This window comes from Astyanax mexicanus, chromosome 7 (genome assembly GCF_023375975.1).
Source record: "Astyanax mexicanus isolate ESR-SI-001 chromosome 7, AstMex3_surface, whole genome shotgun sequence".
Taxonomy (NCBI): domain Eukaryota; kingdom Metazoa; phylum Chordata; class Actinopteri; order Characiformes; family Acestrorhamphidae; genus Astyanax; species Astyanax mexicanus.
Genome location: NC_064414.1, coordinates 9,855,280 through 9,871,596, shown reverse-complemented (window position 1 = coordinate 9,871,596; position 16,317 = coordinate 9,855,280). Strand labels below are relative to the sequence as shown.

General features: G+C 39.5%; 1 protein-coding gene across 1 annotated transcript in view; it reads right to left on the bottom strand.

The window, feature by feature from the left end:
- rtn1a (reticulon 1a) overlaps positions 1–15,957 on the bottom strand; it is a 47,217-nt gene extending 31,260 nt beyond the window's left edge. Inside the window, exons 1-3 of the mRNA XM_007247555.4 lie at positions 15,570–15,957; positions 2,217–2,987; positions 372–1,250 (exon numbers count right to left, since the gene is read on the bottom strand). Of these exons, the coding sequence (XP_007247617.3) occupies positions 372–1,250; positions 2,217–2,987; positions 15,570–15,744 (1,825 nt within the window). The 5' untranslated portion in view covers positions 15,745–15,957. The remainder of the gene's footprint in view (positions 1–371; positions 1,251–2,216; positions 2,988–15,569) is intronic.
- Positions 15,958–16,317: the final 360 nt, after the last annotated feature.

Genomic DNA, 16,317 nt, shown 5'->3' with positions numbered 1-16,317 from the left:
TAAAGTTGGTCTACTGTTGAAAGAGATACACAGTATTTACAGCATCTGTAACTGACTGATTTTCATTACAGGCAGATTTATTCATTTATGTATTTGCTCCATAGCTAAAATTATATTTAATTAAATGTAATTAAGTATGCATGTAATTAATTAGATTACTTTTTTAATCTAAAACACCTGAAATGTGATGGAAAAAAATTGAGACTGTTGCACATGTCCACATTGCGATTTACGATGCTAGAATAATATATTGTGCAGCCTTAGTCTGGATTGTGGAAATACAGTGGATATGAGTGGATAATGTCTGCTGGACATTAGCTTTTCTTCTAGTGTTTTGTCTCCATTTAAGCATCAATTAAAGCTCCTCTTACCTTTCTGTTTGCTGAAGTTCTGCAGGAAAGGAGGCAGTTCTGCTCTCACAGCGCCAACTGCTTTCGTCTCTCCACTGCTCCTGCTCTTGCTCCCCAAGTTCTCCAGGGGGCGCTGCTCTGGAGCAGCTGCAGCTGTGCCTGTTGCTGGGGGGCGGGGCTTGTCTTCATGTTGCTGGGGCTGGGGCTTGACCTTTTCCACTGGCTTCTCAACAATGTCCTTCTTCTCCTCCTCCTTTTCTTTCTCCTTCTCTTTCTCCTTCTCTTTCTGGGTGCTCACCACCGGCTCGGGCGTGCGGCGAGGTGGTGAGATGGGGTTGGTGGAGATGTTCGTTGCCGGAGGGGAGCTCGGTTTTGGGGGGAGGTATCCCTGCTCCCTTTTGGGGCTCTCCTCAGAAGCTGATTCGATGAGGAGGTCACTGTCCAGCTCGGCCTCCCTCTCTTCACGAAGGAGACTGTAGATTGGAGGGTTGCCAGGTTGGCCGAAACCAGTCTTGACGTTGCTGGGAAGCTCAAAGGGATTGCTAGCACTCAACTTGTTAGCTTGCTGCATCTCAAAAGGATTGTTAGCTTTATCCGAACCTCGGTTGGCGCTGGTGGGTTGGCCGAAAGGGTTGCCAGATTGGCCGAACCCCCCTTTTGCACTTTGGACCTTGTCAGGTCTTGGTGAATCAAGCTCTTCTGCAACTTGCTCGATTTCAGAATCTCCAGATTCTGCCCCGCTGCCATCATTGTCACGTCCACCGAATCCAGGCATGTCCCATGGGTTGGAGGGCTTGGCAGGAACTTTTGTGTCCTGATAGGGGGCGCTGGTGTTATGAACCGAGCTTGCTGACTTTATCCCTGCGGGCTGGAACAAAATGTCTGAGGGTGATTCTCGTCCTGCAAAAAACACAAGTTGGAAGAATGGAAAAGGTCAAAGTTAGCGATACCAAATGTTTAAAATGATGCTTGTTATGGTTTCCTGGATTTGATTTCAGGACAATATCAAAAAATGCATGCAAGAAATCAATTATACTGAGTATGTGCACAGTGAGTGTAATCAGTCTAGTTGTTTCTACAATCTGTTAAGTTAAAAAGATCAAAATAAACAACCATACTTGAATATAAATAAAATCCCACTGTGATGATAACATTGATTCCGTGTTGAGAAGGATAACACAGTAAAGTGTGCAATTAATTAATTAACTTTTTTAATCAGTCAACAATAGGTTCAAAATCAAATTTTTGAAAACTAACATGCTCTGGTACATACTGAGGTCGTGTAGGAAACAATAAACCCTTAACTATGACCAGTTTTATAGTAATTATCCTTATGGAACATTTAAGTCCTCAAGGCAAGTGCCTTCTGATGCTTGGTAATATGGAGCAAAACTTAGAAGCTAATACAAATTACATTTGTATTACATTAAGTTTATGCTCAGAAACAACATTAAACCCTAAAACAAACTGTTGTTTTGCTTACATTGGTTTTTCTGTCACTAAAGAAGAATGAGTGTATTTAGTATAGGCAGTAGCCTACAGTGTTTGTCTTTCTATTTTTGTGATAATGAGAGTTCCATACATTCTCAAGACTCAAGACTTTGATTTTGTATAGTGTAACAAAATGGAAACAACAAAAATCTAACACTAATACTAAAGTGCAGCATATTAAGTGCATGTAAATGGCAAACATTGCTTTCATGAATATCCCAATATTACAATATTCATTTTTTGTACACTTCAGTCTATGTTCATAGTGACAACAGTGAGTCCCAAGGTGTTATAAACCCCATTAGAAAGTTTATTAGAGAGAATACTGCATGAAGTGAGGTCAGGGGACTGAACTGAGTAAGAGGTGTGGCTTACCTGTAGGGGAGTGGTTAGGGGAGTGATTGGCAGAGGATGCGGCGCTGTCGTCTTCAGGCTCCGACAGTGTTACCGTGGGAAGACCTTGCTGCCCAAAACTAAGAACGCTATCCCTCTCTGTGGCTCCCCCTTGTGGAGACACCCTCTGTGGCTGGGTTGCTGGGTTACGGGAGTCGGTCGTCACGGTGATCTTCACTGGACTGGCAGTCTGTGGTGTTCCCATCATGCGGTACGAGCGGTACTCAGCCGTTTCTTCGTCAGATGGATCCTCCACAAATGGAAAAGAGTGCTGACCTCCAGCTGACCCCAGGCTGTCTTTGCTCTCCACGGCTCCTGATGAAGGGGCGTTTTTCTCCAGGTAGCGCCCGAGGTCAAAGGGGTCCGGCTCGGGCTCCTTGTTCTGCTTGAAATCTTGGAGGCCTCCCAAATCGTCATCATCTTCATCGTAACCCCTCATTGGTTGCTGCTTTGACTTGTTGATACCGAGGTTGCCAAGGTTACCAAGGTCACTGAGGTCATCGCTCATGTCCATGTAGTTGTATGGGTCGGTCCTGTGCGTCTGGAGGTCATAGGGGTCGCCAGGGGTCATGCCGATACCGGAGTCAGTGCCAGCCGGAGCAGGAGGAGAACGGTTTCCTTCAGAGGAGAAAAGAGGAGCGCCTCCACCAAACGGATTAGAGGAGGAGGAATTAGAGTGTGAGGAGAGGAGGGAAGTGTAGAGGTCATCTTGGCCAGGGGAAGACTTCTGAAAAAGGTCAGACATGGAGTCACCTGAAGAGAGAGAGAGGGAGAAAAAATAGGTTTACTTAATAATAAGCAGAGGCTGCAGTAATAATTAATAAAGACATCTAAAGGCCTAAAATGAACTCAAGTCCAGCAACTAGGTTGCTGAACTTTAGCGCTCCACTGCTATCATATCAGCCTGTCAAATTTGCCTACAGGTTCTCGAAGGTTTGTCCTAAACTCTTAAGGAAAGAATTTCACCTCCTTCCCTTGTAAACCTGTTTCCACTTGACAACAAGGTAAAGTGGTACAATTAAGAAATGGGATTGGGCCTTAGACAGAGTTTAGACACAATGATTTTTGTAAATCTGTATAGGATTATATCAATACATACTGTTATTGTTATACATTAAAAAAACTGTATTGCACTTTTGCCTTTTTGAACACAAGCTTAAATGCTGTAGTGTAAGTACCAGTCAAAAGTTTGGACACACTTTCTCATTCATTTAATGTATTTTCTACATTGTATATTAATATTAAAAGTGTATGAAAACAATTAAGAGACACATGGAATTACATATTAAACAAAAAAGTGTTAGTCCTCCACACTCCCCTGATCTAAACCTGATTAACTGAGATGGAGATTTGGGAAGAGCTGAAGCTTCACAGCGTTCCTGAAACTCCTTCAAGACTATGAAAAAACTATTCCAGATGACTCTACCTCATGAAGACACTGTCATTAAAATACCAAGAGTGTGCAGATCTGTCATCTAAATGTGGTACTTAATAGAATCTAAAGTATAAAAGATATTCTGATTTGTTTAACACTTTTTCTTTGTTTACAAAAAAAAAAGAAAGAATGAGTTTAATCTTTAACTGGTAGTGTATAACTGAAAACGTGAATGTGTGAGTAAGTGAATGTGGGTATCCAAGAGCTTATATCCACATAGCAGTAGGAAGGATGGAGTAGTGAAAGCTTTCATTAGTAATAGATTTATACTTCAATTAAAAATTCATTGCATTTCCAATAGAAACATTAGACTGAATAATCTAACTGTATACTTTTCCACTAGATGACAGCACTCTTCATTTACACACACAGGCTGGAGGACAGAGTTGAGGACAGGGAACTAGACTATAAATAACCACATCCCTGAGACAAAAGTTCAGGAAAGTTCTGTGTGTGTGTCTCATAACTGTAACAAATGATAAATTTAAGGACAAAAGAGGTGTGACACCCAGAGTATTAAAAAAAGAGCTTGCTTTTGCTGTCCAGTGACGGATTTATACTAGATTTGTGGTGCATTGCTGGGAGGATTTGATTGCATCCAGTAACAGGACTGTTGGTGAGGTCAGGATGTTGAATGAACATCACCTAACTCATCCAAAAAGCATTGGATGGAGCTCCATCATTCTAGAGTCCCGCTGCTCCACAGCTTAATGCTGAAGAGCTTCAAATCCCTCTGGCATTCATGGCATGATAATATTTTAATGTTGATCTGCTCAAGGGAGTCCTATTGCCAGTACTATAGACACTAGAAATACTGTGTTTATGTACATTTTCACATCTGTGTCACAAATTGTATTTAAATAATTCACAAAAATTAGAATCTGTTACATCAGTGTCTCAGATTCTCCATAGAAAAAATGCCCTAAGATGTTATAAAATATAACATTTATATTCCTAGACCTGGATACTTATATGAATGTTCTGTTCCACCTTAAAAAAACTAAAGGCGTTTGAAAAGCATAGACTGTATACACTATATGGTTTATCTTCACCCTGAATCCTGTGTCATCACAGAAGCATTTAAAGTGGAAAGTTAAATTAGCAGCATTTAAGGTGGAATGTTTTGTGCAGGTGCTACATTAATGAAGATCCAAGCCAGAAGTTTCTGTTTCTTTCTGTTGACTCGTTTTGTCTGTAGAGTTTATGTTATGGTCAACGTATAGTGTTAGCCTCAAGCTAACAATAATCGTCAGCTAAAACATTATGATGTCCTACATAACAAAATGTTGTTTTTACATCATTAATACATGTATTTACAGCTTAATTAAATGGGCTAAATCAGCTTTCTCACTAAACTACACTAACTACTTTAGCATGTAGCTATCACCTCAGCAGCATACAGAGTGTGTGTGTGTGTGGGGGGGATTTCTAGGTGTAAAAACTAACCATGTCACTAAAATCGTGCCTTTTTAAAACCACTCTCACTCAGTTGGGAGCACTGCGAGTTGTTAACATCACCAGAGAGTAGACTCTTTAGGAGAACAGCAGGGTGCAGGGAGTAGTTTCTTATGATTTTAGCTCTTCACTGAACTCACTAACAGCCAGAAGGGTTGTCAGGCCAGCAAAAATATACAGCCCAAAGTCTGTTTTAAACCTGCCATTGAGTAGCTTAAACTAGACCAAAATTTTATGACAGATGGATATAAACAGGATATAAATGGAAAAAACTGCAAAAACTTTATTTAATTATACTACACTTTAAACGTCTGTAAAATTTTTAATTTCTTGAAATATTTAGTTTTTATACACATTAATTAATAGTAGATATTATTATTAATATTATTGTTATGTTATTTTTTTATAAGAATTATTTTATAATAAGTGCAAAAACTTAAATCTCCACATACAGTACAATCTAAAGTGCTATAATGATCCTGCTATAATAAATCAGTGTTTCTTGCTGTAGTGTCTGATAAGTAATTTTTTTTCTGCTTGTGACATCCATACATACATTTCTCTTTATTAGAATTATATTAAAAAATACATGATTTCCACCCTGTGGGGGGGTACCTCCATGAAATAGATTTTTGCAACTTGGGATGTCTGAGAAGGGCACCCATTAATAGGCATTCATTAAACACATTATCGAAATTTCTCATGTGCATCTATATCTATATCTAGATTTTTCTTAATCATAATATACCTAGTCGGGGAGGGGGGCATCCCTTGAGTCTGCCAGTGCTCAGCAGCTGACTTCCAGCCCACTGCTACCTTGTAAACACACTTCATCTTAGGCTGGCCTGAGCCACAAAGCCACAATATGCTGGCCCCAAGTTACCAGCTATATTCTAATCTGTTTGACCAAAGCCAATACTAGCCACAAACAGTGTTGTTAGCCTCACACTACCAACAGCCATCAGCTAAACAATATGATGGCCTACAGAACAAAATATTGTTTTTACATTAATAATACATACTGAGCTTATTTACAGCTTCTTTTTTTTTTTACTAAACTATGCATTTAGCATGTAGCTAACACCTCAGGAGCAGGCGAGTGTTTGTGTGTGTCTCTGCTGCATATGGGCAGTGGATCAGCAGTAAGAGGATTAGGTTTGACTTATTGCTGTGTAGGAGAGACAGCGTATTGATCTTTACATCAGCGCTGTCCAGCTCAGCGTCCAGCTTTCACGTCGTCCATCCTGCAAAATCAGCTTTGCTGAGGCAGATTTAATGATCTGAGGGCCCTCCTTAAGCCCTGGCTTAAATTTCCCTTCTGTACCCTATGGAGTTTATCAAACGAGACATGTTTTGTGTCTTAAGTTTGCTTATTTATGTTTATATTGGAGCTTCACGACTCACATAGCTAGTTAACATGCACTAAAATACACAAAATTTTGTCCATGTTTATTGGTAAGTATCAGAGTGTCAAATATTATAATATCAAATCTATTAGAGAGGTTCTTGAGAGCATGATGCTGATATGTATAGTTAGCATTATGCTAATGGTATGATCTTTTACTATATTAGTTAGATACATTAGTCTTAACGCCTAATTAGTCTTAATTAGTGAAGTAAACTGCTGACACACGTGTCAGGGCATCAAGGCTATCACCATCTACAAGATACCTCCCCCTGCTTGTGATTGTGATGCCTCACTTCCACATGCACTAAACACCTTCTACCAAAGTTTGAAGCAAAGGACTGCAAGGAGGCAAGGAAGACCACACCTCCTCCAAATGACCAGGTATTGCGCCTGTTCTCAGACTAATGTGTGGAGAACTCTACACAGAGTGAACCCACGGAAAGCCTCAGGACCAGAAAGCCTAACTGGCAGTTCTCAGAGGATGTGCAAAACACCTTGCAGATGTTCTCACAGGTATTTTCAACATTTCTCTGAGTACTGCTGTTGTGCCAGCGTGCTTTAAGACCACCACCAGCACCACTGTGTAAAAGAAGTCCCCAGTGTTCTGCCTCAATGACTACCGTCCCATTGCCCTCAAGCCCAGCGTGAAATGCTTTGAAATGCTTTGAGAGGCTGGTCATGGCAACCTCCACTCCTCACTGGACCCACTGCAGTTTGTTTATCATCCAAACAGATCAACAGATGTTGTTATCTTAACTGCACTCCACCTACCCTCACCCACCTTGACAACAAAAAACTGTTATGTTTACATGCTGTTCATCAACTTTAGTTCAGCATTCAATAATATTGTCCTCTTACTAACCTCATCATCTTCTACAGAGCAATTGTAGAAAGCATCTTGAGCACAAGCATTACTATCTGGTGATCTCTGATCACAAGACCCTACAGTAAATAGTAAGGACATCCTAAAATATCATTGGAGTCTCTCTCCCCTTTATTGCCAACATCTATAAAGTTTCAGAACCTTTCAAATCCTTTTGTGCATGCTGGTGCATGCAACCAATCAGAGATCAGAATGTTTTGTCCCCAAATGTTTCTAAATGAGAGGTGAAAAATCTGATCTCTGATCTTAGAACTGTGTTTGTCATCAACATGGCACATGACAACACTGCTACACTTTGAAAGAGATGCAAAACATTTTAACTGAAAAAAAAATAATTTTAATTTAAAAAATTTTAAGAGAAAAATCTCACACACTCACACATACACACATGCTGCTTTGATTGTATTATTTAGTGTCATAATTTGTCAAACCATTAGCATTTACAATTGGAGGACATCAAAAAGACCTAGATATGTTGTTTGGGATCATTTTGAACTTCAGAACAAGAAAGTAAAGTGCCTTAATCCCCACCAGATGCCACTGTGGTGGATGATGATTTGAAAGTCTCGCAAGATCAAATCTTGTTCGGAAACAAGTGATTAATTTCATTCAATCTCCTAAAAGCCTCATCTGCAGAAAAAGGAAATTAACTAGAATTTAAGTAATTAGAATTGAAGTATAATAGTTATTTTTGATTAACATAGCACTGCTGAGGTAGTTGGCTAGATAGCTGTGCGAACAGAACAGCACTGCTGAAATATGTTTATGATTAAAATAGCAAAATCAAATGAACCAGTTGATACAGAAAAAAAAATCTTTTGAGATGTTCAAATCATTATCCACTACAATTACATCTAGTGGGCAATCAGGTACTTTGCTTTGTTTGTCTTTAAAGGGGACATATTTTAACTCTTTTTACAGAATAGGTCTATTGGCTAAGTGGTTGCTGTTGTGTTTCAGGTGGTTGTTTAAGTGTCATTTTTACTTATGTATTTGTGTCAACTTGGTGTAGTAACAACAATTTTGGAACATTAAGAGATTACACCTACACAAGCTGATATGACATCACATTCTAAAGGTTTTCTTCTCCATGTAACATTACTTGATTGGACACTTTGTGACCAAGTTGCGGTTAATCTTAAAAAGAACATATTATACATGTTATACAAGTTAGAATAGGTCTATGAGCTATACTAAACATGTTCATGAAGCTCTATTCTTGATAATTTCAGTCCATTTCTGAATGAGACGTTTAAGGATTCTGACACTTTTATGGAAATAAGCTGTTGCTGGCCACGCCATGTATATGCAGAACGGTTACCACATGTTAGTGTTAGCTTGTGCTAAATGGCAAAACACAAACAAGCGAGTCATCCAAACAGTTCATAGAAGCAAATGATTCCTGACACCAAACTCTTTCAGCTGATTCACAGAAAACAGATAATAAAGTAATGCAACTTGTGTGATGTTGTGTGATCTCAACGAACAAAAACAGGTACAATGCTTTGCATATCTTTTAAAGTGAATGAGGGTGTGGCAATGTTTTCATGGGTCGTATTGCCAACAAACACCCTTGTGAGATCAGCGATCAGATGATTAAACTCTCATTTAGAAACATTTGGGGACAAAACATTCTGATCAAAGATTAGCTGCTTGCACTTTCTTAGGTATGAACCAAAATTTTTAAAACTGTGAGGTAAAGAAACCTGTTTTTGGAAGGACTATTTTAATTTTGATATGATGCAGTGTATCGGAACACTGTGTTTCAAATAAACTAATTCTGTTTGAATCTGAATTTTAAGTTTGAAATTACTTTGCTGGTATGACTGCTAGTATATTAAAAATGTTAAATGTTAAATAAATATTTGTGATAAATTATTGTAGCTCTGCAGCTAATAGTTTTTGTATAAAAATCTGTCATTTATTCAATGGTGGTAAATTTAATAAAAATGTTTTCAGTATTCATCCAAATATTTCATTGTGTTTTGGTCAAAAATTTTGAATTTTGGTGCTTCACTATTTGTTTTTGTATAGATGTTATTTGTATATTCTTATATGTTACAACATGTTTTATGTGAGTCAAAAACACAAACACTTACTGCCCATATAAGCAGATTTTAATTCTGATTTTAACATGAACTAAATCCTCTGCATTTTATTTCATATAATCATAATTTTCACAGATTTTGCAGGGGTTGCCCACATTTGCCCAGTGCGAAGTCCACCCCTGTTGCTAATGCAGTGTTTAGCGTGCTGTGTTTTCACACACGCACTCTGTGAGACAGTGTGGGGTTTTCATGCTCAGGGAGGATATAAATAGACCCCCTTCTGTTTGTGAGAATAGAGAGGAGGAATAGAGAGGGGGAGCAGCTACTATTCTAAATAAACCACCAAGGAAGAGAAAAAGAGAAAGAGAGTGAGATAGACTGTCTGAATGTGCATTTGTGTGTCAGTTAAAAAGCAAAGATAGAGACAGAGAGTGTGTGTTGTGTGTCTTAGAGTGCATGAGAGAATGAAAGGAATTAAAGGGGAGGAAAGGGAGTTGAGGCTTCAGGTCATGAATATTTGAGTTTGAGAAAGAGCTTGAGAGTGGGAGAGAGGGGGATGAGAAAAAGGGAAAGAGAAAAAAAGGGAGAGACTCAATACGTGATGTCTCTTCTCTAAAGCTAAAAATAGCCGTTTGAGCCATGATGGTCACTTCGTATAGATGTGGCCTTCTCTTCAGATGGTTACACTGATGAGACTGCTCTGCTCTTACTGCAGTCAGAATCTGCACAATGAAAATAGAAAGATTACATAGACACCAGCTGGTACATGATTGACCTTCAGCACTGAAATGTGATTGAAATAATGTATTTTTTAAATCTGAACAATACTGCACTGAAAACAAGGTAAATGTAACTATTATATATACTCATAAAGATGCTTTTTAAAAATTTTAGGTAAAGAAAGTAGTGAACACTCAAAAAATCATTTGCATGTGCTTAAAAAAAATTCAAAAAGAGTTTCGATTTTCTGCGTGAATTTGGACTGGGCCTAACGAGTCGGGCCCATACAAAAAAGTTCAAATTAAAAAATATTCACGCATTACCCTCTAAAGTAACAGCCTATGATTGTTCTGTGCTGCACTGATCATTAACATCATTCTGAACAGATTTCACTCATTCAAACAACCCATAGTTTTAGTTAAAAAGCTCAGTTTTAACGATCTACTTACTAGACCTGCAACTAACGACTATTTTAATAGTCGACTATTCTGACGATTATTTGTTTGATTGGTTGTCATTATTTTTTGTCATACCCTCTATTTGTACTACCTACTGGTGAGGACAGCTAAACAATTGTGCCCCAAGACTAATTATTCAGTACATTTCTATAGTTTGATGAATCTGTAAAAAGTACAAAGTATATTATAGGAAACATTCACACAGGCTGGATGTTATTTTCAGTAGATTTCAGTAGATTCAGTGTTTTTTTTTTTTTTTTTTTACTTTTTTCTTACATTTTACCAAGGAGATGCCACTGAAATAAATGTTTGTCTAAGAATAGACAAAGGTTTTTTTGTTAAACTCTGTAGTTACAATTAAATATAACTCTGTAACGTTGCAATACATTTTAATGTAGTGAACACCTATTGTTCCTCAGTGTAGCACTGCTTAGCGGTTAGCTGCTAATGCTAATGCTTTAGTGAAAATCTAAGCTTACTGTAAATAAACGGAAGTGCTTTACTCACCTAAATAAACAGTTTTCATGAGAGAAATCTGTGTAGATTGACATTCAGCGCCTCTTTGACTTGTGTGACTCGTCTAAATTGTTTATTTTTTTAAGAATTACAGTTTTGCCACAGTGGCGAGACCTGATAAATTAGAAGGAAAACATGTCCGCACCCTTGTTCCTTATTAGCGTTGCATAAAATGCGCATTGTAATCCGGAGCGCCTTATGTAAGAAAATAGACCAGAAAATAGACGTTTATTGATAGTGCAACTAATCTGGGGCACCTTATAGTGCGAAAAATATAATAATTGAACCTACCATGGGTAATATAGAAGAGGATGCGCAGTCACTCTCTTACTATGTGAGTGTCTTCCTCTCTCACTCATTTTTCTCTCGCATGCGTTATCTCTCCCTCGTCCCATCACACTTTAAAAACGCGCCGACAATTATATACCGCATTAACAATATTTTTATAGTCAATGTTATCGATTATGCCAACTAATCACTGCAGCCCTAACCCAGACACAGACAGACATTCATCCAGTAATGTACTCCTACACCAAACTAATTACAATATCAACTTAATGTCTCCAGATAACAACAACATATTAAAATGTCACGTGAAACTGTTCATTTGGGTAATGACATAGTTACTAGCTAAGGAAGATGCTCCTTTTCAGTGTTTTTCTCCTAGTGCAGTGTAGCTAGCGTTAGCTCTGTAGCTAGCAAGGCAGAACCACAGAATGATAGCAGGGAGCCAGTAAACGTCAAGTTAAGGTTGATTAATACAAGCAACATTAAATTTAGGAAATAAAGCTTTCAACACCTAAAGACATCATACTCACAAACACAGACTCAATCTGAAAAAGGCTAGCTAAGCATTAGCAAGCTGAGGTAACTGACCACTTGCTTATATCTGTTAAGCTAAAAGACAGGCTGCTTCCTCTATACATTTCAGCTACATATCATCTAACCTGCTGTAGTTTTGTCTATAAAAAAGTTTTCAAGGATACAGGGCGTGAGACATGCACATTTCAAGCATCTCACAGGCCACAACTTGTATCTCTCGCACAGAGAAATTACTAGGACAAAACCCATCAAGGTGCAGAACACTTTTTTTTTTACTGTGGACGAAGACCAGCATCAAGCAATTTTCTGCAGAGACGAATGGAAATCTTGCCACACACCAGTCAATAAAGTGAAAAATTTAGCTACCAGCCAATCAAAAAAAGCATTGTTGTATCCAGGTAAAATGTACATGATCCTGCCAATAACTTTTCAAAGAAAAATGCAGCAGGGGCCTTGCTAGCCCTTTTTAATGGGGCTTAAGCACCTCTTATATAGTCTACCCCTCACCATGCAAATAGTATGAACCACCATGGCACAAAGGCTAGCTCCGCTGCCATTGGTCACTCTGTGTGTTTATATTAAAATCAGTGAGCTAGACTAGTACTGTCTGTATGTGTATCAATTCTTGAATTCCCCTGCAATGCAGACCAACACCTATTGAACAAAATTGGAACATCCTATTCGATTAATAGTCTACAGTACTGTAAGTTATCTCCATATTGGATTTTGTATTTCCTGAACGAAATTAGTACAACCATGCTGAAGGCCTCAAAATCTGTCACTAACACACAACACCCATCATGACCCCTGCTCCTGTTTGCTAACACCCCTTACCAACACCACTTCTGCCCAGCCTTCACAAAAAAATCTCACTCTGAACTGACTTCAAAACTTAAAAGCCCAGAGGATATAAATATGTCCCTCTGTCTGTATTATAACAAAATAGTACCTAATTTGGTAATAAAGGAAAATGTACAAAAAAATAATAGATCTGCGGTATCATGCTGTAAAAAGGTTCTGCAGTCAGAATTGGTTCATTACACAGGGGTAATGATTTGAAAACTATAGAAATGTGTTAACAGTGGTATTGTTTACTAAATAGTATGCTTTCGTCCCCAGGATGGTCGGATGGTATTAGTCTGAAGCCCTGCTAAATAGAAAAAAGTTTACTTTTTTTACTGAATGTTTAAATCATACTATATAAAACTTACTATTTATTTTGCTGAAGTAGTATGTTCTTTAAATATATAGTTTTCCCTATATTCTGAAGCACTTTCATCTTTGATAGCTACAATAAAATACAATTAAAATCAGATTTACAATTTACAAAACTTAAAATGTAAAATACTGCATAAGTTACTGTAAATACTGCAAAAGCAAGCTTTTCACTGCATAACAATGACAAAGTGAGACTGCAAATTCCTCATGGGTTTGCCATGTGGACCCTTTTTCCTGCTACATTAACGTCTAGAACTGACTCTTCACATGCTGCCTAATATAACCACTCCTTGACAGGAGCCTTTGAAATCAGATCATCATTGTTGTTCACTTCGCCTGGCAGTGGTTTCAATGTTAGGACTTATCGGTGTAGATTGTAGAATGGGCAACTGGATCAACAGTGTTGGCACTGTAACTGTGGAGCTCCATGCAGAAGCTAAACCTGAAGATTTCTGAATTATTGAGCGAGTTTAAATTATGCAGCTGAGGAGAGGCAGTGCTGAGACAAGACGGGGACAGGAGCAGCCGGCACATCGTGTAAACACCACACACACACACACTTCCAAATCAAAACAGGCTGAGGCATCTGGTAGCTTAGCTTATCAACAACATAAACATTATTAAACAAAATTATCTGTTATTTTGTCCTACTGTACATCCCTTCACACATTCCCCACCTCCATTTCCATCCAATTCTCATATTTACTTTTTATTTTTTGGATTTTTTCCAGTTTTCTCCCCAGTTTAGTCATTTCCTCTGGCTAGAATTTCCCATAGCTGAAGAGCTCAGGGGGGAACGTAAACTACATTACTGATGTTTGATGAGTTCTGCTTACTCTAAGTTAGTTTATGGACTTTCTTGCATGACTGGAGCAGTCTAGCTTGGTCAAGTATGCCTTGAAGGGGCACACCAGCTGAAAAAAAATTGTGGACAACTGTACAATGTGTTGTAATTTTACCATATTTTCTACACAAATTAAAAGACCAATTACTTAGATCCTGTTCATATAAACTTCACCTATGACTAATAATATCCTCAACACTAGGAAGGTAAAGACACATGCCTACTTCAACACATGCGATCCAGCCACCACTAGCTTTTTTCCAACTAACAGCTGCCTGTGCCAGCCAGCATCACAATGGGAGTGATGTAAAGGGGAAATTACATCAACCCACTTCAGAGAGAGCAAGAACAATTGTGCTTGCTCTGACTCTGGCTGCTGATGGCAAGCAGCCGGACCCAGGATTTGATCCAGCAGTTTTCAGATCATAGTGAAAGTGCCTTAGTCTGTTGGACCACTCTGTGCACTCCTGCACTCTTGAAGGTGGGAGGAGTTTAGGAAAAGGCTAGCTGGCTAATTTAAAAGCAGATGTCAGAAAGCCAGCATTATTTTTAGAAAGAAAAATACTACTAATACATTGTTCAGCCACTAAATAGCATCTTAGCATCTTACACTGCCACAACCAGAATTGAATTGAACGATAAAACCCGACTAAGTAGCATCCAGCCAATGACACGCAGACAGAGTGGTATCTGGGCATACCAAGATAGAGTGGAACTTGACTGGTAAACACAGACTGTGTGAAATCTGGGCACTGCCTCTCCCAGACAGAGTGGCATATGAACAGTGACACAGACAGAAAAAGTGGCATCAGTGAACTGCCACACCCTGACATGTGATATCCAAGCTACCACACCCAAACCAAACAACATCCAGGCACTACAATACCCAAATACATAGCATATGATCATGATTACACCCAGACAGTGTTGCATCTGTTTACTGCCACATCAAGACAGAGTGGCATCCATGCACTGCCACACCCTGCCGGGAAGAGTGGCATCACACCCAGTGTAACAGAAGCTGGACACTGCCAGTTCAGCTAATATGTCATATATACATATCACACTGGATAACGTTACATGCACTGTTGCATCTGGGCCCTGCCACAACTGAGATGAGTGGCATCATGTAGGCATCTAGCCGCTGTTACTTTCTATACTGTTAGCGTAGCATTTAGCCCTGCCACTAAGCAACCTTGACCTAGAGGTACCATAGTCTGGTTGGGGGGTTCGAGTAGTATGGCATCTTGGAACTGCCACACCCAACACAGAGGGCATTGTAATGACTGAGGACCCATGCCAACGCGTACAGATGTAGACATGATCACAGTCACATGACTGTAAGTGTTGTTAATGTTCATTAATTATATATTTAATCCAGGTCAGTCAGGTCAGTTTAATGGCAGTGCCAGCCTATACCCCTGTACCGCCCCCAGCCCACTGCTGCCCACCAGCCCCCCCAAACACCCGTCTGCACGCAGCATCCCTGCTGAAGCTGAAGCTCAGAGCGAGGAACTGATGCGGTTACCTGTGGATGCAGTTTCCATGGCAACGCCGGTTCCTCTCCGCCCGTCCCCGGCTGGGTAGCTCGTGCCGATGTCCTCCCAGTTCGTGGAGCTCGAGAGCGGCCTGCCCGTCCCCGCGCGCAGCTCCTCCTCCTCCTCCGCCAGCCACGAGTCCTCCACCTCGCGCTTCCCGGCCATGCTCAGCGCGCGCTCACGACCCAACACTCAGCAGCAGCGGCAGCGGTAGAGCGCGCGGTTCGGTTCCGGATCAGCTGCTCGCGGTTCGGTTCCGTCTGTTTTTGTTTTGGTTGTTTTTACCTGAAGAAATCGACCCGATGCTCGCGCTCCTGTTCCTCAGCGCAGAGAGAAAGAGAGAGAGAGAGAGAGAGAGAGAGAGAGAGAGAGACAGAGCTGAATGGTTTGCTTGCTGACGTCGCTTTGTGTGTGTGTGTCTGTGTGTCTATGAGTGTGTGTGTGCATGTGTGTGTGAGAGGCTCACGGCTGGCACGGATTTAGGACAGAAAGTCACATTCAGTTTAACTGTTTGTAGTGAGGACCCCGCAAACACAACAATACACAATACTAACTCTACTCTAGTATAATAATAATAATAATAATAATAATAATAATAATAATAATAATAATAATAATAATCGTCATCATCATCGTCACCATTTTATAATATTTTCAGTATTCTGTTATGTAAGACTAGGCCCATTTCTGAACACAGGTGCCAAATTTAAAACTCATTCATGTTTTATGTTTATAGCT